At 52.1% G+C, this 26,324-nt stretch overlaps 10 protein-coding genes across 10 annotated transcripts; 5 read left to right on the plus strand and 5 right to left on the minus strand.

Moving 5' to 3' along the window:
- Positions 1–74: 74 nt before the first annotated feature.
- On the plus strand, positions 75–1,392 carry J4E82_004282 (uncharacterized protein; the record flags this gene model as incomplete). The annotated part of the gene is made up of 2 exons (XM_051730561.1): positions 75–1,065; positions 1,118–1,392. The coding sequence occupies 2 exons, from the start codon at positions 75–77 to the stop codon at positions 1,390–1,392; spliced, it is 1,266 nt and encodes a 421-aa protein (XP_051589610.1).
- Positions 1,393–2,288: 896 nt separating this feature from the next.
- On the plus strand, positions 2,289–3,587 carry J4E82_004283 (uncharacterized protein; the record flags this gene model as incomplete). The annotated part of the gene is made up of 1 exon (XM_051730562.1): positions 2,289–3,587. The coding sequence occupies one exon, from the start codon at positions 2,289–2,291 to the stop codon at positions 3,585–3,587; it is 1,299 nt and encodes a 432-aa protein (XP_051589611.1).
- A 314-nt stretch (positions 3,588–3,901) lies between these two features.
- Positions 3,902–4,773, minus strand: J4E82_004284 (uncharacterized protein; the record flags this gene model as incomplete). Its single annotated transcript, XM_051730563.1, has 2 exons — positions 3,902–4,064; positions 4,121–4,773. 2 exons carry the CDS (start codon positions 4,771–4,773, stop codon positions 3,902–3,904), a joined length of 816 nt encoding a protein of 271 aa, XP_051589612.1.
- Positions 4,774–5,894: 1,121 nt separating this feature from the next.
- Positions 5,895–6,838, plus strand: J4E82_004285 (uncharacterized protein; the record flags this gene model as incomplete). The annotated part of the gene is made up of 3 exons (XM_051730564.1): positions 5,895–6,258; positions 6,316–6,517; positions 6,586–6,838. The coding sequence occupies 3 exons, from the start codon at positions 5,895–5,897 to the stop codon at positions 6,836–6,838; spliced, it is 819 nt and encodes a 272-aa protein (XP_051589613.1).
- Positions 6,839–6,965: 127 nt separating this feature from the next.
- On the minus strand, positions 6,966–8,269 carry J4E82_004286 (uncharacterized protein; the record flags this gene model as incomplete). Its single annotated transcript, XM_051730565.1, has 2 exons — positions 6,966–7,051; positions 7,108–8,269. The coding sequence occupies 2 exons, from the start codon at positions 8,267–8,269 to the stop codon at positions 6,966–6,968; spliced, it is 1,248 nt and encodes a 415-aa protein (XP_051589614.1).
- A 1,576-nt stretch (positions 8,270–9,845) lies between these two features.
- On the plus strand, positions 9,846–10,689 carry J4E82_004287 (uncharacterized protein; the record flags this gene model as incomplete). The annotated part of the gene is made up of 3 exons (XM_051730566.1): positions 9,846–9,885; positions 9,934–10,540; positions 10,605–10,689. 3 exons carry the CDS (start codon positions 9,846–9,848, stop codon positions 10,687–10,689), a joined length of 732 nt encoding a protein of 243 aa, XP_051589615.1.
- A 564-nt stretch (positions 10,690–11,253) lies between these two features.
- J4E82_004288 (uncharacterized protein) lies at positions 11,254–12,650 on the plus strand (the record flags this gene model as incomplete). The annotated part of the gene is made up of 7 exons (XM_051730567.1): positions 11,254–11,508; positions 11,568–11,647; positions 11,698–11,794; positions 11,845–11,972; positions 12,021–12,089; positions 12,144–12,291; positions 12,342–12,650. 7 exons carry the CDS (start codon positions 11,254–11,256, stop codon positions 12,648–12,650), a joined length of 1,086 nt encoding a protein of 361 aa, XP_051589616.1.
- A 275-nt stretch (positions 12,651–12,925) lies between these two features.
- On the minus strand, positions 12,926–14,485 carry J4E82_004289 (uncharacterized protein; the record flags this gene model as incomplete). The annotated part of the gene is made up of 2 exons (XM_051730568.1): positions 12,926–14,153; positions 14,478–14,485. The coding sequence occupies 2 exons, from the start codon at positions 14,483–14,485 to the stop codon at positions 12,926–12,928; spliced, it is 1,236 nt and encodes a 411-aa protein (XP_051589617.1).
- A 440-nt stretch (positions 14,486–14,925) lies between these two features.
- Positions 14,926–16,754, minus strand: J4E82_004290 (uncharacterized protein; the record flags this gene model as incomplete). The annotated part of the gene is made up of 2 exons (XM_051730569.1): positions 14,926–15,847; positions 15,898–16,754. 2 exons carry the CDS (start codon positions 16,752–16,754, stop codon positions 14,926–14,928), a joined length of 1,779 nt encoding a protein of 592 aa, XP_051589618.1.
- Positions 16,755–18,624: 1,870 nt separating this feature from the next.
- On the minus strand, positions 18,625–26,030 carry J4E82_004291 (uncharacterized protein; the record flags this gene model as incomplete). The annotated part of the gene is made up of 4 exons (XM_051730570.1): positions 18,625–19,017; positions 19,072–25,802; positions 25,858–25,922; positions 25,972–26,030. 4 exons carry the CDS (start codon positions 26,028–26,030, stop codon positions 18,625–18,627), a joined length of 7,248 nt encoding a protein of 2,415 aa, XP_051589619.1.
- Between the last annotated feature and the right edge of the window lie 294 nt (positions 26,031–26,324).

Consider the following 26,324-nt stretch of genomic DNA (forward strand, 5'->3'; position numbering starts at 1 on the left):
TCAATTCAAAGTTCATCCCATCTCATTTCTTGCCGATTGTCCAGCTTTTTGTCACAGCCATTTACCTATTGACTATGTCGACCAAGTCGTACCCTCATGTTCTCGTTGTAGGGGCTGGCATGAGCGGGCTTACGCTCGCACACCAACTCAAGACAGCCAATATATCCTTTTCCATCTTTGAGCGCGACCCAACCAGCGATGCTCGAACTCAGGGCTGGGCACTCTCACTCTTCGGGCCAGCACTGGCAGATCTGGTGGAGTCGATGCCGGAGGAGATGGGCCCCGTTGATCAGACGAGCCATTTGCTTCCCCTGGATCTTCCAGCCCAGTTTGTGTTCTATGATATCACTAGGCCTGGAATGCGTGCCGGGGTCATTAGCGATGAGAGCGGAAAGATCGTACGCGCCAACCGGACGCGGCTTAGGAACTGGCTACTCCAGGGGATTGACGTCAAGTACGGCAAACAACCAGCGAGGATTGAGGAAGCTGACGAAAAGGTGACGGTACATTTTAGCGACGGCACTTCTGAGACGGGCGACTTTCTTGTGGGTGCTGAGGGAACGCGAAGCATGGTCCGGAAGCACATATTGCACGGTCAGGACGTTATGAAGCCACTGGCACTCGGCTCTCTGGTTGGCGAAGTAGCGCTCAGCGGTGACGACTTCAAGCGCCAGCTCGCACTAGCGCACTCGGGATACATAGTCATGAACTCGACACTGGGAAGCGATGACCAGAGTGCTATATTTGGTGCCTTGAACAAGGTCAGCGAAGACGGAAACACAGGATACTATTACTTCATCTTGCTTTGGGTTGACAAGAATGCTCCAAACACCACGGAGGAGAACCCCAACTGGACTGTTGGGGCGACCAAGGAGCAGCTCGCTGCCTTTGCTCGTGAGAAGACGAAGGCGTATCCAAACCACCTCCGGGAGCTTGTTGACAAAGTCCCCATTGAAGGATACAGCAGCCCTGGGTTTCAACTCCAGGGCGTACAAATGACCGCTGAACAACTACCTGCTGGAAAGGTCGTCGTCATTGGCGATGCAGCTCATTCTATGACACCTTGTAAGTCTGCATCACAAATTCACCAACTAGTACGTTTGCTAATGTCTTCGAGTCCGTGGTGAGGCCGGTGTCTGCGCCTTCACGGATGCGCTGAAGCTCGGACGAACCCTTGCCCGTGTGCGAGATACAGCTGCCACGGGTGATGATCTGAAGCAGCTCGTCACGGAGTTCCGTGACGACATGCTCTCACGTGGTAAGTGGGCTATCGAGGTGTCCAATCCCGTCCTGGAGGATTACGGCCGTGTACCCGATTACAAGTTTGGAACCTTCGGAAAGGAAGCCGTGCCACTGCCAGAGGAGGGCGTTTCGGTTGTTGCCGTGCAGTAGGAGGTTCGAGGAGAACGAATGTGTGCGTAAGAGTCTGTCTAGTCACATCTCACCGTATCACCCAGTTCAGATACCTTGATCATCTGATCGGAAGCTTGGAAAGATGAAGTGAGTTCAACCTGCACGTAACGGATTAGTCCTCAGCTCGCCTGAACCGAGCCAATTGTCTGCCCCTCAATATATTAGTGCTTACAAGCTTATCCCACGCGCCCTTTTTCTCTTGTTTTGTTGACATGCATGGTGCGAGCTGGCTTGCATGAACAGCCCCACTCTTTGTGCTACCTGCCGCCTGATTGCCCTGGACCTGGGAAGTTTCCCCTCTAGCTCTCTAATACCTCGTTCTTAACTCCGAAACAAGTGCTTCATGACGATAATCGCACGAAGCTCAAGTTGACGAACACACTTGAAGGAACAATACGAACACGGCTATGGAAACTCACACAATCCGCAGTTTCACAGGCTGTTGGACGTGCCGCCTCCGCCGCAAAAAATGCGACGAGAAGCGCCCCATCTGTGACGTATGCTCGTCTCTCATGATCGCCTGTCACTTCGATCTTGCAAAGCCAGAATGGATGGACGGTGGCGCCAAACAAGAGGAAATGGCCGAGGCACTCAAACTGGAAGTCAAAGAGAATGCTCATCGTCGTCGCAGCGCACCGTTTCTGAGTAGTAGCGAACGCGTGTCGCCCGCAACTGCCATCAATGGAGACTGCGTCATGCTGCCACCCCAGACACCAAGGGCTTCAGCGTCTCCAACGTGCAACTTGCTAGTTGGTAGCGCAGGAACGACTCCTCATTCGTTGGCGAGGTTGCGCCAGAGGGGCCCAGATTGCACGCTCGCGGGCAAGGAGACATGAGAGCGTTTGGCGATCGGACGTTCGGATGCGATCCTCGTCATGTTCTACCTCGAGAATCTGTTCCCGTTCTTGTTCCCTTTCTACCGCCCGTCGCTGCTGCAGGGTGGTCGGACATGGATCCTGGAGATGATGATCAGCAGTCCGGTCGTGAAGCAGGCACTTTTATGCCAGAGCTCTTATTTCCTGTCGCTGGCACAAGGGGCAGCGAATTGGGAGAAGGTTCTCGACCAGACAAGAGATGCGTTCGAGGTACTGAGATTATCACTTCAGGTGATTAGTGACGCAGGCGTGATGGAGCATTTGCACGGTACGGTACGCATCCTAGCCAGCATTATGCAAGTGCAAAGGTTTGAAGTAGCCGTTCTGAGCTTCAACAACTGCCAGGCACACTTGAACGCCGCACTAGCACTCTTCATGCAGCTTCTCGAGAGCGTCGACGCCATGACACCAGTATGTCCCAGCTCAAGCTTCAATGCAGTCTTGGATCGTCTAAACCCCACCACACTGATCGATCCAGCCGAGATATTTCAAGCCCCCATCGCAGAACAAGTAGCATTTCGCTTCTCTTCTGCCCTCCTTATCCTGGACGACATCGTCGCGGCCACCATTCTTCAACGACAGCCTCGCCTATACAGCTATCATCGGAGCCTGCTCTATACACCCAGTAGCTCCGAAGCCGTCATCAACCTCGAGGAAACAGTAGGGTGTCAGAATTGGGCACTCCTCTATGTCGGCGAGATAGCCACCCTCGATGCATGGAAGCAACAATCCCATCGCGCAGGAAGCCTCGACGTTATGGAGCTGGTCCGGCGCGCCACAGCCATAAAGGCTTCTGTTGAAGAATATATTTTGCAGCTTGAGAATGACCCCATGAGCCCTTCCAATGAAGGGTCGAGCTTGCTAGAGATGTTCGCTTCGGACTTTGGACATCAACGGAGAACACCAACGCGCCAAACTATCCTCGCGACCCGTGTCTGGGCACACGCAGCACTCTTGTATTTGTTTGTCGTTGTGTCGGGATGGCAGCCGGCGAGCTTGGACGTCCGATATCACGTTGGAAAGATCATCGAGCTACTGACGCAGCAGATTGTGCCGCCAGCGTTGCTGCGCTCCATGGTATGGCCGTTCTGCGTGGCGGGCTGTCTGGCGGCGCCGGAGCAGGAAGCGCAATTGCGGGAAATGGTTCAGGCACTACAACCTCCAAGCGTGTTCGGTACGGTTCGTAAAGCATTGGAAGTTATGGAAAGTGTGTGGTCAAAAAGGCGCGCAGGCGATACGGAAATCAGGGATCTGGCGACGTGTTTCAGGAGTCAAGGAGACTTGGTGTTGTTAGTCTAGGTGATGTCATACTTCATGAACCCACTTGATTGATCGCCAGGTCTAATCTTCCTCCTTGACAACGAACATACAAACAATATCTAGAGGCACTCAGAAAAGCTCGTCTCATACACATGCAACACATGTTCAGATCGTTTGATGGTAGCATGAATTATTCTGCTGACTACGAACAATATAATGCGAGCAGTATAATGAACGACTAATGGGACCGACAACCACGTCACCTACGCAACGCCTCGCGTCCGATTTCCGTACCTCGATTCGCTCACTTCAAAGGGAATGATTCCTCACTAGTCAAGAGAGCGGTGTCAATTTCACTTGAAAGAGGCATATCCCTGGCCTTTCACGAAAGTGGCCTGCCATGGCACGCCCTCAGGGTGCTGCGCCAACTGTGGATAGTACTCGCCATGGGCAGGGCCATCGAGTGCCATACCCTTGAACTTGCCATCAGGATGACGTTCATCGGCGTAGAAGAATCTGAATCACGAAACGTCAGTGACAAGACCATACACGCATGTATTCGAGATGATTACCGGTAGCCTTTGGACTTGTACAGCGTGTCAGCAAGACCGACCCAGTACGCGCTTGCAGCCTTGCCGACACCCAAGTTCATCATGGGCGGCATGGGGATGATGAGTTCGTTCTGGGCGTTGCCAGTGTAGATGAAGGTCTTCTTAGTGTCTTCGGGAAGTGTCTCCCAGGCTGCGAGCGCCTGCTGTGCCGCCACGTACGGGCTGACAACATTGATATTCAAGTCCTTGGTGACAGCCTCGGCAGAGACGGATAGGACAGAGGTTGGGTCCGAAGGAGGAGTCAGGGCGGCAGCGTTGTAGATGACGACGCTTGGGGCAGTGCCAAACTCCGACTTGACGGCAGAGAAGACATCGGGCAGGCTGGAGGGAGACGCAAAGTCGGCTTTAATGGAGAAGTATCCTTCTTCAGTCTCGCTGTTGGTGCCTTTACGGGACGCAAGAGCGACGCTGTAGCCGCTGTTCTTGAAAGCCTGGGCAACAGATGCACCAACGCGAGGACCAGAGCCGAGGATGAGGACCACAGGAGCCATTTTTGTGTATCTGATGTGAGTGGGGTATGATTGTGGAGAGGGTTCTGAGATTGTGCTTGTGGTAGATTTGGACTTGGCTCCGAAACAGAAGAGTTTGGAGACGAAGGAAGAGATGGGCGACATGTACGTGAAGATGCCGACGCGCAGTGTCTTTATATCAGAAGAGTCTTCAGTTTCTGCCTTCTTTTCGGAGCCAGGACGAGGGTATCATACTAATTGGAAAGTGCGCTCGGGACACGCGAGTCAAGCAAAGGCATGGCGAACAGAGATGGCTTCCGTTTGCAGTCAATGTGCTTGTGCTATTGTCACGTTGTCTCGGATCTAGCATGGTTGTGCCTTCGTGCTGTCGTACGAGTCGAAGAGATGCTGGGCGGCAAACTGCGGGGGACACTGGGTGCCGTAGTGGTGGGATGGACCGCGCGCGGAAATCACGATGCGAACCAATATTGGAGTCGCCTTCAGTGTCAGAAGTTCTATTGTAAAAGACCCACAAGCCGCGCGGGTGAGCCTGGAAAGATTAAGCAGCTGCCAAGAGTCGGCGCCCAGGCATGTTCGATAGGATGTCCAGTGCATGCCGCGCGGGAGGGAAACACACCTCATCAGGCAGAAGTTCGCAACCCGCGCGACCCAGTATGGCGGGTATGAGTAGGGCGTGCAGTGATTCAAGCAGGGTGCGTCGCAATCAAGCATACTGCACGTGAAGATACTTACATAAGCCGCGCGGTTGTGACGGGGGTCGAGGGTAAATGTCTATCATCTAGCCGAAACGGGAAAGCCCTTACAGCGACCGCGCGGTTGCACCAGCATTGTGTAATCGGTCTTCCATACAGAACGCATGAGACAAGTTCGAGTATATCGGAAGCGGCAGGATATACGACTCCGAATGCTGCTGCTGCCTGCAAGAACCAGGTGCATTCACCTGCAAACATTGTCGTCTTTCCAATTGTCCAACGTCGTCGATTTTGGCAGCTAGTATCCACTCAATCATAGTCTCGGCGATGCCCCTACTCTACTGCCAGTTCATTGCCTAGTCCCAATCATCTTTGTTCTGCGACGTTTGGTAGCTTAGCACTGCCCAGCAAGACATGCTCTTGGCGCTGTCGCCCACATACTTGACCATCCTCGTAGTGAGCCTCTGTATCCCGTTCCTCTACCAAACTGCTACCAGAATCACCATCGCCTTCCAAGAAAGTCCTCCCAAAACAATCAAGATGTCTAATACTACCATCACCCCTTCCTCACGGATGCCAGTCTATTTCTTGAGTATCGGCGGACCCAACTTTATGGAAAACACGCAGCATCCTGCCTACGCGAAGTTAGGCGAGGTTGGTAGAGAGATTACGACCAAAGTCAAGCCTAAAGCGATCGTCGTCTTCTCTGCACACTGGCAAGATAGCCCAAATCGTATCCAGATTAACGCCGCAGAGGACACCGATATCATCTATGATTTCTTCGGGTTTCCACCTCACTACTACGAGTACAAATTTCCGAACAAAGGCAGCCCTGAACTTGCGAACAAGGTCATTGAGAAGCTGGGCGGCGCCGGCATCGAGGTGCAGAAGGTGAAGCGAGGGCTTGATCATGGGGTATGGGCAGGCTTTGTTGTCGGTATGATCGCCTTGTTGTAATTGATGGGGTTGTTTCCATTCTAACGTGTTAGTACAGCCTTCGATCCCAATAAGAACCCTCTGAACATGCCCATCGTCCAAGTCTCCCTCTTCGACAACGAGGATATCGGTCGCCACTATCGCATGGGCGAGGCGCTCCAGAGTCTCCGTGACGAAGGCATACTGATCGTAGGTGCTGGAATGGCAGTTCACAACCTACAGGATTACCGAAAGTCTCGAGGATCGGGTAAAAATATGCCGTACGTCATTTCTGTGCACCGTTTAGCTGATTGAATCGTCGTTGGGAGACTTGACTGATCCCTTGCAGTTACTCCTCCACCTTCGATGATGCACTCAAGAACGCCGTGACTTCCAATCCAGAAGAACGCAAGGAGAACCTGCTGGACCTTATGAAGCGCAGTGATGGGAGACAAGCGCATCCAACGCTCGACCATATCCTCCCCATGTATGTCGCTGCTGGTGCGGCAGGTGAGAGCTCTGGTGAACAGCTCTGGACGATGCCTGAGGTGAGTCTGAGCTGGGCACAATACCGATTTGGTGAACTTCCAACTACAGCGTGACTGCACGGTAATGGCTACGATATGGGTGGGTACTCTCATGTAGAGCAAAGGAACAGATGGAATGGATGCTGCATGATCATGTGATGGGGAAACCGAATGAGCTGAGGTCAGCTCGAGATCGCTTATCTTAGACTAGTGTGATCTTCTTCCAGACTCGCATCCATCTTTTGTACCATGGACGAGCCAAAGCTTCACCGTTCATATATCCGTGAACTGCATCATGCCATGTTAGCCAGCTTTCCTCGAGATACGCTATCTCAGAAACTCACTGTAGGCTTCGCCAACGACGCCGAACATATCTTCCCGTGGTCGAAGTGTTATCGGAAAATTGCAGCCAGAGATGATAAAGACCACATCGTGAGGCTGAGCGTCTACTAGTCCGATCCCAATATGCCCATTCTTTGTTATGAAAAGCCGACGTTGCCGCATCACGTTTCGCATGGTGGGTGCGTACTCGTCATGCCATATTCTTCCTCCACCAGTGAGTGTGGCCATCAGCATGGATGTTTCTTGAGAATCGGTGGCGTGCTCTCTTCTGGTCAACTCCCTCCGTCGTCTCCTGCTAGATATGAACTTCGATCGGAGAATGAACTCACAAATCTGATCCATGAATTCATCGTTGCTCGTCGCAGTGATGTCTGCATCGCAAACTTCCGCAATACTGTCCCACTTCTTACTCAATACCGTAAGTGCCCTCAGGTCGTCGCTGAACAGAGCGAACGCCTCCGAATTGCCAGCCGCAAGGTATCCATGCCCTTTTAATATGGCCATATCCATGGATCCAGAGTATGCGAGTTTCATCAAGAGTCTGCGGTTGACCAGCAATATTGGCCTTCCCGTGGTAGCCTCGCTTCGCCAATCCGGCACCCACGATGGTAATTCGGCGTTACTATTGACACCGCTTGCCGCAAGTAGGATGTCCATTCGACCTTCCTTGATTATAATCTCTCGCGCAATCTCTCGATACACCTGTTCCATCGACTTCCGATAGTCTGGTGCCATGGTGGGATACCCATCTTTGGTTTCACCAACCAGACCCAATACAGCAAACACCTTATCCCTTGGATCGGTCGATGCGCGATCCCAGATGTTCCAGAGTAGTGACGATAGCGTACTGCCATTGACTCTGGCTTTAGCAAGATGTATCGCTAACGTATACCGCCGCCGCAAGGTCTCCCATTGCGACTGCCTTCCCGTGCCTTTTACATGGTCCCCCATATCGTCCCATCCCTCAGCATAGTCCATGGCCTTCTGGAAATTCTTCCACTTGAGCTTCGTAGCACCACAGTAAAGCACTGCGTTTGAAGCACACCATACCTCCTGTACGATCCAGGTCCGGCCCCACCAAGGGCGCGCAAGTAGTTCATCGACAGCCTGCCAGTGGGAATCCCATTCCTTCTTGAAGTACTCTTCGTGAGGATTCCCGAACATGTTATATAGTATAGGATATCCTGTGATGGTGAAATTATTCTTCGTAGCTTCCATAGCAGTGTGTGCGTCCACGAACTCAGACCACCTTTTCCGGCTCCATCGAGCGTTCTTATACGCTGAATATCGCCATCTGAGTGACGTCCAGAGTGACTTCAGGTATGTTTTAAGCCTTTTCCATCGTAAAAAATCATTAGATTGGTTTCCATCGTCACACAAGGCTCTGGTAGAGCGCAATGACAGTGGCCTACTGTTAGCTTCGCGAACCAACGAAGCGGCATACGAGTTGACCGAATCCTCGTCTCCGGAAATCGCTCTGTTGTTTGGTCCAAAATTCGAACACACACTCTCTTCTGGTAAATCCACTTGCTCAACGCTATGATCTGAAGCCGAAGGAAGACTCCAAGGTGACCGATCCGGTCCAGGACCCAGTTCTGAGCTCGTATCACTAGCTACCCTGACACCGTTTCTCCGCATGTTCCGATCCTCATTTTTCTTAGCATTGGCCATTATCTTCAAGAATGCCATGGCCTGTTCGCTCGATTCTGTTGCTGGCCCGATCCAAATTATCACGCGCGCTGCGTTGCGGTATATTTGCCTCATGATAGCGACTTGACTATTTCGCTCAGAAGTGTTGGCCTGATCGATGCAAATGGCATCAATCCAGAGCTTGCACTCTTGCGACCTGTACCTGAGATGCTCAAGCGCGACATACAAAGTAGAGCTGACCAGGAATGATGAGCCATTGACCGTAATGAATCGACCACAATCATCATGTCCCCACGCATACGACAAACACTCGTATCTGTGATCGGAGTTGAAGTCGACCTGCTCGAGCTCAAGTTCTATCGCCGACTCTTGCTCGCGATGAAGGATTGTGATGAGGCGGATCTGGTTGGACCCAGCCAAGCTCTGGTACTGGAAAGGCGGAAGCTCCATGGCTTCCTTGGGTACACCACGGGCTAAATGGAATGGCTCTTTGGAGCTTCAATGCTGTGACGTGCAGCGCACGGTCGGCGTGCGAGATAATGAGGCTAGGAATTCCAGGCGCTATTGACAGGTGCACAATTCCGCAATTACTTGAGCTAACCCCAGCGGCGTTAGCATGCGGGGAGGTTTAGGGTCAAACATCAATGGCCAAATTGCTCTCCACATCGCAACATTAAGGTAAGCAACCGAGGCTAAAGAGAGCACCAAAGAATGGTAGAAAGAAGTCCGGAAGATTTCAGACCAATCGACACCATTCGACGATGCTGATGAGCAGCTTCTCACGCGCTGAAGTCGACTTGTCGCCTATCGTCCGGATGGGATGACGTCATTTTTGTCAGATCTTAGCCGTACTTTTGCCTACGGAGAATTCATATCATCAAGATGTGTCGCAGATTGATGGAACTTAGGGTGCGCTAGTTTCTCGGCTTCATCAAACTGACGGAGGAATTCGAAACATGTGTGCCCTTTGGGGGAGGGGACGCATGTATATTGGCGAGATGGTTTAGATGAAAAGGACGCTCTACCTATCTCTGTCGCTTTCGCGCTTTCGACAAGACCTCGATATCTGATCATCATGCTGTCAAACATCATGAACCAGTTGGCTTTGCCGTTGGCCATCTTCGCATTCTGTAAGTGTGCCACATGTATCACGAACACACACAGCTGATGCGCTGTAGTCTTGTCTTTTGCCAATGGTCTTCCCCATGAAGCACGCGACGCGCTCGTTGCGCGGAAGACGACCAACCTCCGCATCTTGCCTCTAGGTGACTCAATCACCTGGGGTTTTATGAATGGCGCTGGTACGAACGGATATCGTCAGCAACTGCTCAATGACCTGAAGGCCTCTGGCAACACCGTCGACTTCGTCGGCACGCAACAGTCTGGAACGATGGCCGATAAAGACAACCAAGGCTTCCCCGGATACACGATCTCACAGATCCGCGGTGTTGTTGCCGGCGGTCTTGCATTCAAGCCAAACGTCGTCTTGCTCCATGCCGGCACCAACGACCTGAACCGTGGAAACCCTGCTTCGGAACCTGATGCTGATGCGCCGAGACGACTTGGACTTTTGATCGATGATGTTTTGAAGGCAGTTCCGAATGCGGTTGTTATCGTGGCTAAGATTATCCCGTCAAAGCAGTCTGGTCTTAATGCGACGATCAAGACCTTCAACAATGCGTTGCCTGCTATCGTTGCTGCCAGAGTCAGCAAGGGATCAAAGGTTTCGATTGTCGACATGAATGTACTCAACTCAAGCAGCGAGCTGAGCGATAACTTGCACCCGTAAGCAATGGATCCCACCCGCGTAATAGTCTACGAGAAAACGATCAGCTAATCAGTTTGACAGGAACGCTGCGGGCTACTCGCGGATGGGCGACATCTGGAATGCTGGAATCAAGGCTGTTGCAGACTCAATCCCTGCACCTGCTTAGCTCTACTCGCGTTTGGACTGATGAGGTTGGGATGTCAGCGTATGACGGCAATGGTAGAGTAGGACGCGAAGTGCAGTTCAATTCATGCCTCATTCCATCACTCCGGCCTTTCTGATGACCCCATTTCCATCCACATCTTCTCATTTGCAATATGCCCCAGCTTCCCCACGACGCTACGTCGATCCCCGTGCTCCGGTACCACCTGTCGTGCGAAACGTCGGTCGGGTTGGTCAAGCAATCTCAAGCCTTTAGCCGAATGCGGGATCAGCAAATTAGTTCCGCAACTGCCGACATTACCTTCATGCCACGAGGGCGTACACAGTAGGTTAATTTGTGGTAACCCCAATATGTATACTTTGGTAAAGATGGGGTCGGCAGTTGTATAGCAAACGTCGAAGGTGAGATGGATGGCAAACATTCCACGCCTGGATCACATCGGGCTCGTGTGAACACCGCATAGAAAATCTCTCGAAGTACTTTATCTGCCATTGCATCTTCCTTGCATCCTTCCGTACTTCTTCAATCCATCTCTGCATCCTCCAGTGAATCAACCTCTCAGTCGTCATGCTTCTCTCGACTCTCTTTTTCGCCGCCCTCGCGCAGGCTATGCCTCAAGGCTTTGGCGGCCAGGGCTTCACTATGTTGCGTTTTGGCTGCGCTCAGAATGTCATCGATCGGATCGATCCCCTCGTAAACCCTGGCCAAGCTCCATCACCACATATGCATCAGGTGGTTGGAGGAAACGCTTTCAACATCACAATGCAATCAACCGATATCTCCAAGCTGGCGACTTGCACTACATGCGGGTACTCTGAGGATGTAAGTCAAAATGGGAAGATGTATGCGTGGGGCATAATGGCTGACAGAGTGGATGAAAGCTTTCCAACTACTGGACCGCGAACGTGTACTTCAAGGCACGTAACGGAACCTACAAGCGTGTGCCTCAAATTCCTAACAGGTAAGTATTTCAATCAACAGTCAGTCGTTCTTCGTACTGACATGATATAGGGATTTGTTCAACGACAAATACACCGGCAAGACTACTGGAGGATTCGTCGTTTACTACGTCTCTGGTGGCAAGGGCCAAGTCACAGCCTTCAAGCCCGTAAGGAAGGTAGCTATGTATGCATCTCTGTTATCTAACACTGGACATAGGGCTTCCGTATGCTCGTGGGTGATGCCACCAACCGCAAGTCCAAGAATTTGAAGTCTCAGACCTGCTTTCGCTGCTACAACGCGCCTAACTTTGGTGGTGACAATGCTGCACCTTGCCAGGATGCTAAGTGAGGATGCACGTTTCATTATACTCAATTACATGCTAACGTATCAAGGCTCGACACCGAAGGCTTCCCTACGACACCTTGCCCAGGTGGCATACGCAGCAACATTCTTTACCCAACGTAAGTAAAACCACTCGCAGCACCCATTCTTGTATGTCACTGACCCATCGATAGATGCTGGGACGGAAAAAACCTCGACTCGCCGGACCACAAGTCTCATGTCGCATACCCCAGCAATGGCCCCGCTCTCTTCTCTGGTACTGGCACTGGTGGCGCATGTCCTTCAACACACCCGGTGAAGATCCCGCAGGTCATGCTCGAGGTAAGTTCCAAGACTCTCTCACTCGTACACCAAAGCTGACTTCATTTTAGATCGTCTGGGACACTAGCAAGTTCAACAACAGAGCCGAGTGGCCCGCCGATGGCTCTCAGCCTTTCGTTCTTTCCACGGGAGACAACACCGGATATGGACAGCATGGAGACTACGTCTTCGGCTGGAAGGACGACTCGCTTCAGAAGGCTATGGATGACGCCAAGGGCTGCATGGGTGCGAACTGCGGTAGCTTGAAGACGCAGCAGCCTGCTGATGGCAACAAATGTGTTGTACCCAACCGTGTGCATGAGGAGCATGATGGCTGGCTGACGGATCTCCCGGGTATGGAGGATATGCCAATGATTTAGAGAGTTAGAGAAGGAGTCGATAATCATAAGTCTATTGGCTCAGCAAGTCCAAGAGAGATCTCTACATGACACTTGATGTTCAATGCTAGATTCCTCCGGTGTGTCGAACATGCCAAATAAGGCGAGCAGGCGACCCGCCAGTATGGATGTCGTATCGATTGATGTAGACTAAGTGAGTTTCCAGATCCCCCATAGTATGCAGAGATCTGTATCCATCTGTAAATTATGAGAGCCTGGATTTTGACCCCTGTTTTACCCTCATGCCCGTGAGCTTGCTAAATGGTGGCTGGCAGCAGACGAAGTAATTCGTTGTTATCGCCCGAAATAGAGAATCCACTACATTCTACGCATAGGTCAGGACTTTTGCTGAAACTCTCATCAGTCAAGATGAGGTTGGCGACTGCGCAGGCAGAGGGCCTCAAGTTCGGGTCTTTCCGCATCATCTTCGGAACCACTGCTCGCAGGAGCGCAAGAATTCGGAATTTGAGTGACGCGCCATAAGGCAGCGGTATGCCATTTGGATGAGAGTAAACAACCTCATGGTAGAGCCCTCGATATATCTGATCGTGCTCAGCATCATCCGCCAGGGCTAAATAGATCTCGATGAATACGCATCCAAGAGAAAAGACATCCGATTTTGAGTTTCGACTTCCACGCTCGATGACCTCAGGAGCGCAGTATCGTCTGGTCATACCTTGTACGTACCCAGTAGTTGTGCTTCGGCCGGCGTCACCAAAGTCGTACGCAAGACCAAAGTCTGTGTACATGACGCGCCCCCGATGGATCAATATGTTCTGTGGCTTGATGTCTTTGTGTCGGATAGTCTGTTTGTGGATGAAGGCTAGGGCTGAAGCCAAACAGTAAGGAGCTTTGCGCAAAATATTGTTCTGGGCAAGATTCTCCTGGTTGGTAGAATCTTTATGCCAGGAAAAGCCTTGGTCACGGTAATTTTGTAGGAAGCTCGCTAGGTCTCCGCCATCCGCGACCGGGTCAAGGATCATGGCAAGCTCTCTTCCTTTAGTATAGGTAGCATGTACTCGGACGACATGGTGATGCGCAACTAAGCGCTTCATGATCTTGACTTCATTGAGAAGCGCTTGCTTGGCTTCTCTCATGTTACGCGAATAAACGTTCTTGACGACCTTTCGTGCGTAAACCGAACCCGTATGAATATCGCGGACCATCTCAACGCTTGCTGTGCCACCATGACCTAGCATTCGCACATGCTCGTAGGGGAGTAAATCGGTTTCTGGCCCATTGGTCCCATCCAGCTCCAGGTGGTCGCCAACCAGGATTCTCAAATATTGTGTTATCTCGCTCTCAGCGTTCGTCAGCTGCGAGCTTGTTTGTTCATCGTTGCGGTTCGCCGAAGCGGAGAAGTCTGAGGAGGTGCCCGAGTATCTTGCGGTGGCAGGATATGCTGAAGCAGAGGAGACGGTTGCGGAGGTAGCCAAGGGTCTAGTGGAAGCGAGAACCGGGTTGACGTATGGGTAGGCAGCTTGTCTATGCATGGCGGTAGTACCTAGGTAATAATGATTGATATTCACTGAATAAACCTCGAAAAGATGATGAATGGAAGAAGGAGGACTCCGGAACGGGAGAGAGGATACAGAAGGTCTCAAGTTCGAGTGTGCAACAAGGATTTGAGTCTAGGTAGCAGCAAGACTGCGATAGGAGGCTGAGCTCATAGCTGCCAAGTTATCTTGTCCACGCCACGAAACGGGTGTGATTGGCTGCGGGTGGAGGACCTTGCGGCTTCGCCCCAGCAGCCTGTCGCATTCCAACATACCTAACGCGATGGACGACATCTTTCTACACTGAACTTACGCGATCATGTATACGCGGCTTCATTATTTTGTCGTCCAGAAGATTGAGAGCGCTTGAAAACATTGTGCAGCATGAAAAGTCGCGACGCGTCGACCTCGCAGGACCACGGTACCATCTCGTCCACACCAATGCTTTAACCCGATTAAGCTTAGCAAGCTGGCTCGGCTAGATGCAAGCACCCAGGCATGGGGAGTGCTGTTGACCAATTCTAGCCATGGAACACCGGCTCCAAAGCATCCGGTGAGATCCCTATAGTATCAAATGCCAACATGCTTGGGATGAGACCAGATTTCGTAAAATTTTCTGGTTGATAAGACAGAACAACTAATCTACATGTAGCTAACAAAACCAATACCAACGCTCAATCAAAACATCGCTCTAAGGGGTATCGACTAAATCTATACAAATACCAGTAACCTTTTTTCTTTGTACGCGCAACTCATTTCTCCTACCTCCTAAAACTCCATCCTCTCTTACGCGCACCAGCATCAGTCTGAGACCTCTCCAACGTAGGCATACCTGTCCCCTGACCCTCACGCCTGGTAAATGTCCTCGCCCGACTCCATGCTCTACCCCTCATACTCTCCCCACCATCAGCCAATTCCCTTTCCCTCTGCCTCCTCTGCTGTTCTTCCGCACTTTGTTGTTTCCACCCACCTTCGGTCCTATCCTCTTGCTTCTCTGGCCACAGTATTTGACGGATGACGACAGCGCGAACGTTCATGTAGATGACGAAGAACCACATGGCAATGAGTGCGATAGTCATTGCACAGCCGATGTATTCGATGGGCTTGTTGCCGTTGAGGGCACGGGCGATGGCGAAGGTGGATGTCGTGAGTGCGGTGTTAGGGAAGATGAAGGAGTACCATGTCATGGCGAAGTCCATCTTTCCGCGCCTGGCACATGAGTAATGCGCGCCGACACTTACGAAGAAGAACCATAGTGCTAGACCCCAGAGCCAGAGGCCCATGTAATTTGCACATATCATGCCGACTTTGCCAGCGAGCTCGCCATTGCCCTCGCCCATGAAGTCGCTGGGTACGGTCTTTGGAAGCTCTTGGCCCATCATGACAACTCCGGCGATGGTGAATCCAGAAGGACCGACACTGATGAACATACCCGGGCGGAGGGATTCTTTAGGAAGCTTCTGTGTCATCAGACGGTAAATGAAGGCAGCGTAAATCATGAGCGACACAAGGAAGCCGATGCCTTGGATGACATATCCGGTCAAGATGATGGTGAGTGATATTGTTGGATCCTCAACCTTGGGTGCGAGGTTACCGGCATGAGGTCCGATGATGAGCAAAGGATATGCTGGGAAGATCCAAATGGGCGTCATCTGAGAGATGGTGAAAGTTGTGGTTGACCACCTAGAGTTGTTAGCATAGCGTTCATTGGAGAATTGATTAGAGAAACGAACATGAGCAGGTAGATGCCAATAGAGAAGCAAACAGCAAGGCCGCAGTCCATCCAAAACAACACAATCATGCATCGCTCCAACCACTCTCCCGCCCCAGCCATGTCAACTCCATATTGACTGACATTGATCAAGATGATACCAAAGCTGACCATGGCCGCAGGGATGAAGAGCGATTCGGTAGGATGTAAAAACGAAGCCTTGAACGTTCGTGGGTAGAAGTAGAATCGGCAAGAGATCATCGCGACATTGAACAGAAACAGGACTATGTTGAAGATGAAGAAGATACAACCGAGCGCGTAGAGGCCGTGGAAGCGGAAAGGCACGGTGTACAGCACGTTAGCAATGCCTCCGGTAGCCATGGTAAGGCAGAACCAGGTCCAGGTAAAATGCCGTATGCGCTCCTTGAAGCTGAGCGTCTTCCTATCCTCCGGCACGTCTGCTGCACGAGCGCTGTGTTTTGTGCTCCTGCTAGTGACAGCCGTCAATGCCCTCGGGTTCTGGCGAACGGAATCATCGGTCTTCTCTGTGGAAGTCGTGTCGGTCCTCTCATTGGCGTCCCCATGGTACTCCTCTTCCTCCTCTTCCCGCTGAATCTGCTTCTGAACATCGTTTGCAAGGCCTTCAGGTTCATCGCGGCTCAGGGGCGATGCCAATGCGAGGTTGGGGTCATCGAACGGGTTCTGAAATGACGGATCCGCAAACGGCGTCGCGACATTCGGGTGACTGCGCCATTGCAGCCTCTCCTCTGCACTCGACACTGAGGCGGTAGAGGAACTTGATGCGGGCCGTTGAACGTTGGAAAAAGGTGGGAAGCTGTCATTAGTTGGCAAGCGGAGGTTCTGAGCGTTGCGGCTCATGATGCCAAGTCAGGCCGCAGCGGTACAAGCGGGCCCGCGGGGCGAGCGAATGTCTTGGAAATTGTGGTTCAGCAACAACCCAATGATGTCACTCTCCTATCGTCCTATCGTCGCCTCTGCAGAGCTAATCGGAGCCTTTGTTTTGACGCGAAACAGAAAGAGAAGACTGTAGAAGAACCTCAAGTGAAGACCTGAAACAAAACTTCGGCGATACCCAACCCTATGTATCTGCACGCCTTCCCATTGAAGCACCGCTACAACAGTTTTTGACCAGCCCCCACCCCGTCGATCTGCCGCACTTCCAGTCGCAACAAACCAGAAGCCAGCAAAGTTGCGTAGTCATGGCCATAGCGGGCACACCATCTCGGCTATCTAGCCGGCCCCCTTGAAATGCCTCTGTTTAGCGGGAACTCGGAACATAATCCAAGAGCAAACCCTCGAGTTTCAGACTGCTATCTGCAGGTTACCGTCACCGTCTTTGATCGCGTAACAAGGGTCTACATCCATGTCGCTCCTATCACTGGCGGGAATAGCGTCTTCGTGATAGCGAGCGGACTGCTTGTGGACTCTCGGAGATTCTGTCAGTACAGTAAGACAGGGCCAGCACGGCCGAGAACCAGGCCGTATCTAGATACCCAACGTCTATTCAAAACACCAACAGCCCAATACAAGGAGATATGCAGGCCCAATCCAACTCAAGTTCGTATGTTCCAATGTTGATGTATGCGATATTGTCCGGGCACGGTAACCAAGCACACGAGCAAACCACTCAAGGCCCACGCAAGCCGCGCTATGTCAGCATTGCTACAGGATCATATTTTCCGCGTAGGCTATCGCAACTACGGCGGTTAATACGGATGATGAGTACATCACGACACGCTCATCTTGTCATGTGCGCGGATTAGATCTGGTACGAACGGCATCTTCGATCGCAAAAGAGAACGCGGAGACCCTTGACCCACTTGGTTCTTCTCGACCCAACGCTATGACGTATGGGTGTATCTTCGACATATCCATAATCCGCGTCTTGGCTTCGACCTCTGTTGGTAGACTACCGTGTTGATGGCCCCAGATTCGACCGCGGTGACTGACGTCCTACGATGATGTTGATCTTCGAGCGACTGGTTATGTTTGGCGTATACGATTCGAACCATGCGATACTTTTTTTCTGTGCAGTTTCATCCACTGCATGAAGCGTTCTACCCGAAAAACCGAAAAATCTGCGTTGCATCTCTACGGACAATAATCGGTGCCTTCCTCTTTCGAACAATCCTCAGCAGACGTTAGTCTAGAACACCGTTACCATACAGCTGGTAAATAATCTTCACCGTCTGCCGTCGTTCCGCCTCGGTACTGGCAAACGCGGCAAGAGAAAAGAAACTACCCTATACGCGTCATAGCTGACAAGTGCATGCTTTTCTTTTTGGAACACAGATCTTCACTACTTCGTATCACGAACCACGATGCCTGCCAGCTTCGGATAGCACGAAACCCAATATTCTGAATCCTGCAGGATTGTTTCCCCCACAAGAGACGATATCGTGAGATGTCTCGTATGCAGCAGTAAACTCAATCGAAAATCCACGTGACATGATCAAAGTACACGCACGATCACATTGAGAAATTTTCATAAAATCAGTAATATCATCATTATTGCAGCAGGCTCACCACCCACTACAAGCTGTTTCGCTACTCTCCCCAACACGAAAAGCACCACTGCAATGCCGCTCAGTGAAATGAACAAGTCATACTAATACACGAAACTCGCCCATGAAAAGCACATGTCCCAAAACTCCACCATGCTAATGCCACTCATGCACCCACCCACCAAGCAATCGTTTGCTTAGACCGATAGGGTATGGCAAGCGGCCTACCAGAAACTACACCAACCAATATAATGCTGACACAAGTTCTCCAAATTTGTCGCCTCCTTGATCAGCCTATCGACCTGCATCTCCGTCCTCAATTCCTCTCCCTTGCCAAAGTCCTTACCTGTCAACTTCTCCTTGACACGGGACAGGACCTGCAGTGCCCTTGCATTCTGCACTTCCTTGGCATCGACATCGTTATTCTGAGGAGGAGCGACGGAAGAGCGATGACGGGGTCGACCGACGATACTGGGCATTTGGTGGGGGTCGTTGCCGTTGGGGTTGTTGGGGTCGCCGACCATGATTGATTGGCGGCGCTCGGAGGGGTAGTTGGGTTCGACGGGGGAGGTGTCGCGGTGGTTTAGGCGCCAGGTTAGGAGGGGGTCGTGGATGAACTGTAGTGTTATGTTAGTAAAGAGATATGCATATAGGAAGAGGAAAGAACTTACAGCTTCAAGCACAGCCATGACACTCTCCTTGTTACTCCTCAACACCCGCATGACGTGCTCGCAAGTCGTCCGATAGCTACCCTCAATGTTACTGACTTCCATGGCATACGTCAACATGCGCGTCAATCGGAATGGTACACGTTCGGGGTACTTCTCCCGATGCATGGCCACTTCGAAACAATCTCCGAAATCGATATGGATGATCTTGCCAGTGACGCGATCCAGCATCAAGTTACTAGGGTGGCGATCGCCGAGACCCAAAATGTAACCGACCATGGACATGACGGCGAGCGAACGCGTGTAGTTTGTGCGGCGGTCAAGCCAGGCTTCCGAGGATTTAGACTTGAGCCACAGGACACGGTATAGATCTTGACCTGTGGTGTTATCGAGCGCGTAGCCAAAGACCTCAACCTTCTGCATGAGTGTAAGACAGTCGTAGTCGGGCGCCATTTGTAACATGATACGGTGCTCGATGTTGAGGAGAATCTTTCTACTATCCCGATACTCTCGGATGAGCACATGAAGCGTGTCGCTGTTAGGGACAAACCCAAGCAAACCGGACTGCGTACTAAGTGGAACCGCGGCATAGCGTTGAATGTTAAGATGTCGCTTCCGTGACTCCACATCGTTGGAAAGCAGGGTGTTACAGAGACCGAAGAGTTGCATGACACGTTCATCTTGACGAATATCCTCGTGGCCCTTGAGGATGTGGGTATGCGCCTTGCCGTCACTTCCGCGCATCTCCAACTTCCTGGGCCGCTGCTTGGACTGGATGACAGATGCAACCGGGTCGAACGAGATGATCCGGATAACCTGCTTGCCGACTTGGTACGTTCCGGGCACAGCAAGCTCCAGGTCGTGCGCATCCTTGAGTTTTGGTGAGACATATTGCAACTCAAGCGTCATCAAGGACGGCAGTTGGCGAGCGATCTTGCGGAACACCTGGTAGTAGAGGTCCCATGCCTGGTTGAGATCACCGATTTCACCAGAAGTCCTGAATGTATTGCACCAGTCACGCGCTTCTTGGAGTTCGCGACCGAAAGACTGAATGAAGGAAATCTCTCGTAGAGTCTCTGGGCCCTTGTCGAGCATTGCGTGGAGAGGCGCGAGTGTGGCAAACATGCCATCGATGTTATGGTCGCCGAAGTAGAGCCTACTGGCTTCCTCGAGACCCTCATGCCATTGCTCGTGCCAGAGTACGGCAATACGGATGAGTTCATGACTGACAAGATCGGCTTGTTCGACCAGTTTTGGCGAGTGTTCGCGCATAGCCTCCATGAGCTCCTTAGCGGATCGCTGTCGTCGCGAAACGTCTGATTTCATTGACACAGTCAATGGGAAAACCAAAGCCTGTGGATGTGCTTTGCCGACTTCGATGAGTAGTTGATGAATCGATTGCCTGACCACGGCGTTGGGCTGGTTGATTCTAGCAAGCAACTGTGGAATGACCTCAAGCCATGTATCAATGGGTACCGACTTCGTGCCCTCGGTGATTGTGCGATTAACGCCCTCCCTACCACCATAACTGAACCACAAGGTAAGCAACCTGAGTGTGTCTTGCAGCGAACTAGTTGAAGACAGCGCGATCGACTTGAAGAAGCCCTGGATAGCCGGGATGACGTGATCGTGGATGATGTTATTAGGCACTTCAGTTGCCTCCCTGTCGGACTTGGATGTGATCGAATTGATGACTTCGAAGTTGGCCAGAGCCCAAGCGTGCCAGGCCTTGTACCAGTCTTTGTTGTAGCGTGTAGCAGCTGCATAAGCTGCTAAGATCTCGTGGACGAACTCGTGTTCCCACTCGCCATCTTGAAGCTCTTGCTGCCAGTCACCCTGCTTGAGGTAGCACTTTGCGAGCAGACGATGACTCTCGGCTAATTCGGTAGGCGAGACACCTAGGTTTGATCCGTTTAGCATGCTTGAACCATTCATGCCATTGACTCCATTGTGTCCATTCGTGGCAGCGAAGGGATTCATGTTGGTAAACATGTGCTGTCCATTGGACATACCGTTCATTCCATTCTGTGCCATCATTGGGTTGGCTGCAGCCCGAGTTCGCATTGCGAGATCCTCGGAGAGTCGACCGGTGAAGTCCTTCATACTATCGAGAGCCTCCTGCTTGTAATTTTGGTCGGCCCACATGTACTTGTAGGTTGTGTATGCGACTGGATGAGAGATCTCGTGAGCGTTGTTGCGTACGAACTCGACCACAGTGCTATCGCCAGTGCTCTCGATGTCCAGCAACTTTTGTAGCGCCTTGTTCGCGAGGTTCATTCTGTTGCTCTTACGGCAAAGGTTGGTGTACTTGATCCACATATCGGTGCCTTCTTTTGGTGAGATGACAAGTTGTCGCACCTTGATCATGCGTTGCCAGACCTCTGGGTTTGGTTGCAGCCCTCTAAGCCGCTTCATCCAGGTCTTGCGCATGCTCCTCTGCTTCTCAAGGTTGCCGTCGTTCTGCTTGTACTGCATGATCTCTTCAAGCTCTGCCAGCATCTGCACACGAATCATTGGGAGATAGGCGCGCTGGTATGACTCTCCTAGGAGCGAACTCAACTCAGTGTCGAGACCCTTCCTGGCCTTGGCGATTTCGTCAACGGCGATCTCAAAGCGGTTGTTGTGGATGTTGAGGATAGAGGCAAAGAACGCGCGATCAGGCGATTGTTCCTTCATGACACCAAGGTAGTTGTCCATATCTGCGAACTTGCCCAGACCCCAGGCGGCCGTCGCAGCAAGCGGTGCTATCGCCTTACGATACTCCTGCGTCGCATTGGCCCACTTCTCCTTGGACAAGCTAGAGAGCAGGTCCCATTCGCCCAAAGCGTGCAAGCAGCGCATCTTGCCCATGGTAACGTCGAAAGAGTCGGGTTCTTCAAGCTCACGCCTCTGATAAGCAGCAAGTGCTTCGTCCCACTTCTGCAACTTCTCGAACCAGGTCTCTTTCAACTCAACGTCGGCGTAGTTCTGCGCCTTGCGCAAGATACCGAACGCAGCATCGGTTTGCTGCAGCTGGTTGTTGATACTGATGAGAGCTTCCACAGCGCTGGAATTCTGCTCCGCGTTGAACTCGAGCTCCTTATAATGCAGCGCTTTGGCGAAAGCATGGCACTTTCCAGCATACATACCTAGTATCCGCACATCGATCGGTAGAGCTTTATCATCGTGTTCCATAAACTCTGCCAAATTAAGCAAAACTTGTAGAATCTCAGGTGGGATGTTAGGTGATGTGAGAGCAGTCTCGATAGATCGAACAAGCTCTTCCTGGTACTGATCATAGAGCTCAGTCCAACATGAGACGAACGCCGAGTTGAACAAGGTACGTGCGATCGGGTTGTACACACTACCAAGGGGTGTGCAGGCGCGTAGAGCCTGCTGTGGTGACTCTCTAAGGAGCTCGACACTGAATCTTCGCATCCATTCGATCCAGTCTTCCTTGGTAGTTTTGTTAGAAGCTTCCCAGGCTTGCTTGAGATGCTGCTGGTTGACGGCCAACTTCTTAGAGGAGATCTCTGCAGTATTCAAGTCTTCGTCGTCCTCGCCATATCGCTCATCCGGGCTCAGATCTTGAGGCAAAGGCTCGCCCTTCTGTAGCTTCGACACAATACGTCCATAATTCTCATGAGGAACTTTGTGCGCGATGAGGATCTTGTTGACTGTTGGTACAAAATGAATGTAGTCTGGACCAAGTTGGAAGATAAGTGCGCAGAGCGTCTCGAGAGCAGTTTGCTTCAGGGATGGTTCACTACCAGAAAGCACTCGGCAGAGGGGGTGGACGATGCGCGCAGCGAATTCGGAGACGTTGACTTGCTTCGATAACCGTCCTAGTGTTTCGATGGCATGTTTTCGGATCGCTAACGGTTGACCTGGTTTGTCAAACATGTTCACCATCACCGGGATGATCAGATGCATATATTCTTCCGCACTTGCGCCGAAGATCAAGAACGCGTGCAGCACTCGCTCTGAAGGCAGTCGCTTGCTGGTGTTATCAGAATCAAGGACGCTCAGCATGAGTGGTAGAACATCGGCCAGGTAGACCTTGAACTCGCCTTCCAGTGAGCGAGCGATAGCCTCAATCAGGGAAAGAATGGTAGCTTGCAGCTGCGGACTGCTACTCCAGTACTCTTTGATTGTTGCAAGGATGCTAGGCAGGTAGGGCCGAATGTGCTGACGTACGATTCGAACAAGCTGGCTAAGCTGGTTGAAATAACCTTCGGAGCGTCCAGCCGGCGTCGACCGGATGACGTGGAGGAAGCCAGGTACGACTTGGCTCAGGAACGGGACGCACTTCAAACCCATCGTCGCGTAGATGTTCATGACAGCCTCGACGATGGCAGTATGGTACTGCACAAGAGACGGATCCTTAAGCAGTCCCATGAGCGTGCTAATGACAATGGTCGGGTAGTATTCTTCATTTGAAGGAGTCGTGCCTTGCATGATGAGCGAGACGTCGGTGATGGCTTGCGCTTCCATGATGAGATGTTTGTCTGGCGACTGCTCCATGATCTTCTGGTACTCGTCCGGATCCAGGGCTCCAAGGGTACCCATGAGCCTAACAGTTTCCCTTCTAAGCTCACCTTCTGGTTCCGTCTTGACGATGCTCATCAAAATGTTCATCAGTTCTGGGTAGTCTCTGTATGGTTCTATCACATATCCGGCGTTTGTCGCTAGCTGTCCCAACGCTTTTAGAGCCGAAAAGCGTTTAGCATCCGATGTCTGATCTTGCATGAAGTCTAGGATGACTGGCATGAGATCCTTGATGTACTTGATCATACCCTCACCACCGACTGTTGCAAGGTCGCCAATAGCTTTGAGCGTGGTCGAAGCAACCTCGGGGTTAGTGTCTTTGCACTTGGGTAGAAGGACCTCGACGATGGGATCTATCAGTGGCTTGATGAGACTGTCCGCAGCGCCGACCAGACTACTGATCAACTTGGCGCTCTCTTCTTTACTGCGCGGGCTGTTGGCATAGTTGACCTCAGTCAACAACTGTAGGAGGACCTTTCGTAATGATGGGAACACATAAGCCGGATTGACAGCTGTCAGGCGACCGATGATGGACATTGCAGCTTCTCGGATAGCAAATATCTCGTCGTTGAGGGCGAGGAAGAGCGTACGGACGTTGTCTGCCTTTCCGAGATGACGGTCGAAACGTGCGTCCAGCGCCATCAAGACGTCCCATCGGATCTCCGCATCAACATCGCCCACACCGACTGTCAAGAGCTTTTCGATAATGTCGCCAACGACCTTGGTCGCGTGAGTACTAGTCTGGTGAACAATCGGGTCCTTGACAAAGAGTTGACAGCATGTGAGGGCGGCACGCTTCCGGATCTCAGAGCTATCCGCTTCTACGTATCGAATAGCAACATCACGAACGAATTCGTTGAGGACGTGGCCTGTAAAGTCGAAACTACCGAGCGTATGCAGTGCCAGCGCGATCTCAGCTTCTCGTGCTGCGATGATTTGAGGATCCTTGTGATCGCGTGTCCAGATCTGTGGAGGTTGTGAAACTTGGAACGGGCTGCCAAGGGGTAGGAAGTGTCGTCCGGCAAGGATCTGGCTGAGGAGATCTAACAGTTTGTCCTGGATCATGGGACGTGATGGCGGTACGTAGTGCGCCATGTCCACAAGGGCCTGGAAGAGCGAGTCACTCAAACCGCAAGAGAAGATGGGGTCCAGCAGCCGCTCAACAGACTTGGTAAGTGCCTGACCAACGGCTGCGGCAACCATACTGAGACACTGAAATATTGGTGCTTCGTTGATGGCGGCCTTGTTTCGCGCCTTTGCGATGAGACCTTCCTGTACGAAGCCTAAGATGCCCTCCAAATATGGTGTGATGGCGACTCCGACCGCGTTTGCGATCTGCCCAATAGCCACGAATGCCTTGTCCCTGTCGCGGTCTTTCCTGATCAGACCCTGGAGATGTAGCATGCACTGGTGTAAGTACTTGGTCGCAAACTCGGTCGGTGAATAACCAGCAAGAATGGGTATGATGAGTACCACCTCTCTCCGTACCAGCGCGTCGCGGTGTTCCCGGTACTTGAGTACCTGCTCAACCGTCTCCTTGTACTTCTGGTCGTTCATGAACATGGCGCTCTTGTCGAGTAGCTCCTTCATGGTGAGGAGCGAGCCGTGGATCGCCTCATTCGTGTTGATGGTGAAGCCGCGTAGGATCTCGTCGTAGACTTTGCCGAACCATAGCTGTCGCATCTGTGAGTCGCGGGGGGAAATGATCTCGAAACAAGCGCTGATGGCCTCGGCGGCGCTCTCTCGTATGAGAACCTTGGGGTCTCGCAGGGCGACCCAGATGACCTCGAAGATCTGCGCAATCCACTGGTACATAAGAGTAGGGGAGTTCTTGGCCAGTTCCCGCAGGATGAGGACAGCAGCGAAGCGCCGATTCTCCAGACGCTCCAGCTGCAGCCACTCCAGGGCGCCCTTGACCTCTGCCTCGACCAGCTCCGCCGTGAGTGTACCGCCGGGCTTTGCGAGTCTTCCCAGGGCCTTGGCTGCTACCACCATGGCTGTGATGTCCTGACCCCGCATTACCGCCCTCAGGTACGAGGCAAACCGCGTCGTCTTCTGGCCCGCATCGTCGCCGCGGAAGTCGATCAGGGCGTTGAGCGCGTGGATTCCGCCGATGCGTTCGTTCGAGTCGCTACCTGTGACGATGAGGCTCGAAATCTTTGTGTATACTTCGTTGTTGTACGTGGTGAAGACGTTGGGCGCGAGTTCTGCACGACATCAGTTTCCCACAGCTTGGGCGGGGTGCTTCGCGTCGGTTCTCACCTCGATGCGCCTGTTCGACCTGCGATCGCAGATCGTTGGCTGCCCGCTGTCGCGTATCGTCATGTCTTGGCTTGTCAGCTGCCCGTCGCAATTGCTGTGCTTCAGAGAGCTCACTTTGAACGTAGGTTCTGGACTATGCGGTCCAGGTTGCCCGAAAAGGCGTGCTGCGCCATCTTGACTGCTTCAACTGAAGCCTCTCGCAGCAAGAGTCTGTGTTCTCACTCCATCCATGAAAAGGAGAGAAGAACCGTTATTAGAAGGGGCGCGTGGGGAGAATTGGTGTTGCCAAAGTTACTGGACGCAGGCCCGACGTATGTCACGAACGCGGACTAGCGCTTTGACCTCACGCGAGCCTCGGGAGCTAGTCCCGATCCGCACACCGGGGAAGCGCAACCCAGGACGAGACGTCTGGAATTAGTAACGGCGGTGAGAATTACAAGGTGAGTGGAGACAAGCTAATCCAACAA

This window comes from Alternaria postmessia (assembly GCF_024291825.1).
Source record: "Alternaria postmessia strain BMP 2775 chromosome Unknown scaffold_20, whole genome shotgun sequence".
In the NCBI taxonomy this organism is placed as follows: Eukaryota; Fungi; Ascomycota; class Dothideomycetes; order Pleosporales; family Pleosporaceae; genus Alternaria; species Alternaria postmessia.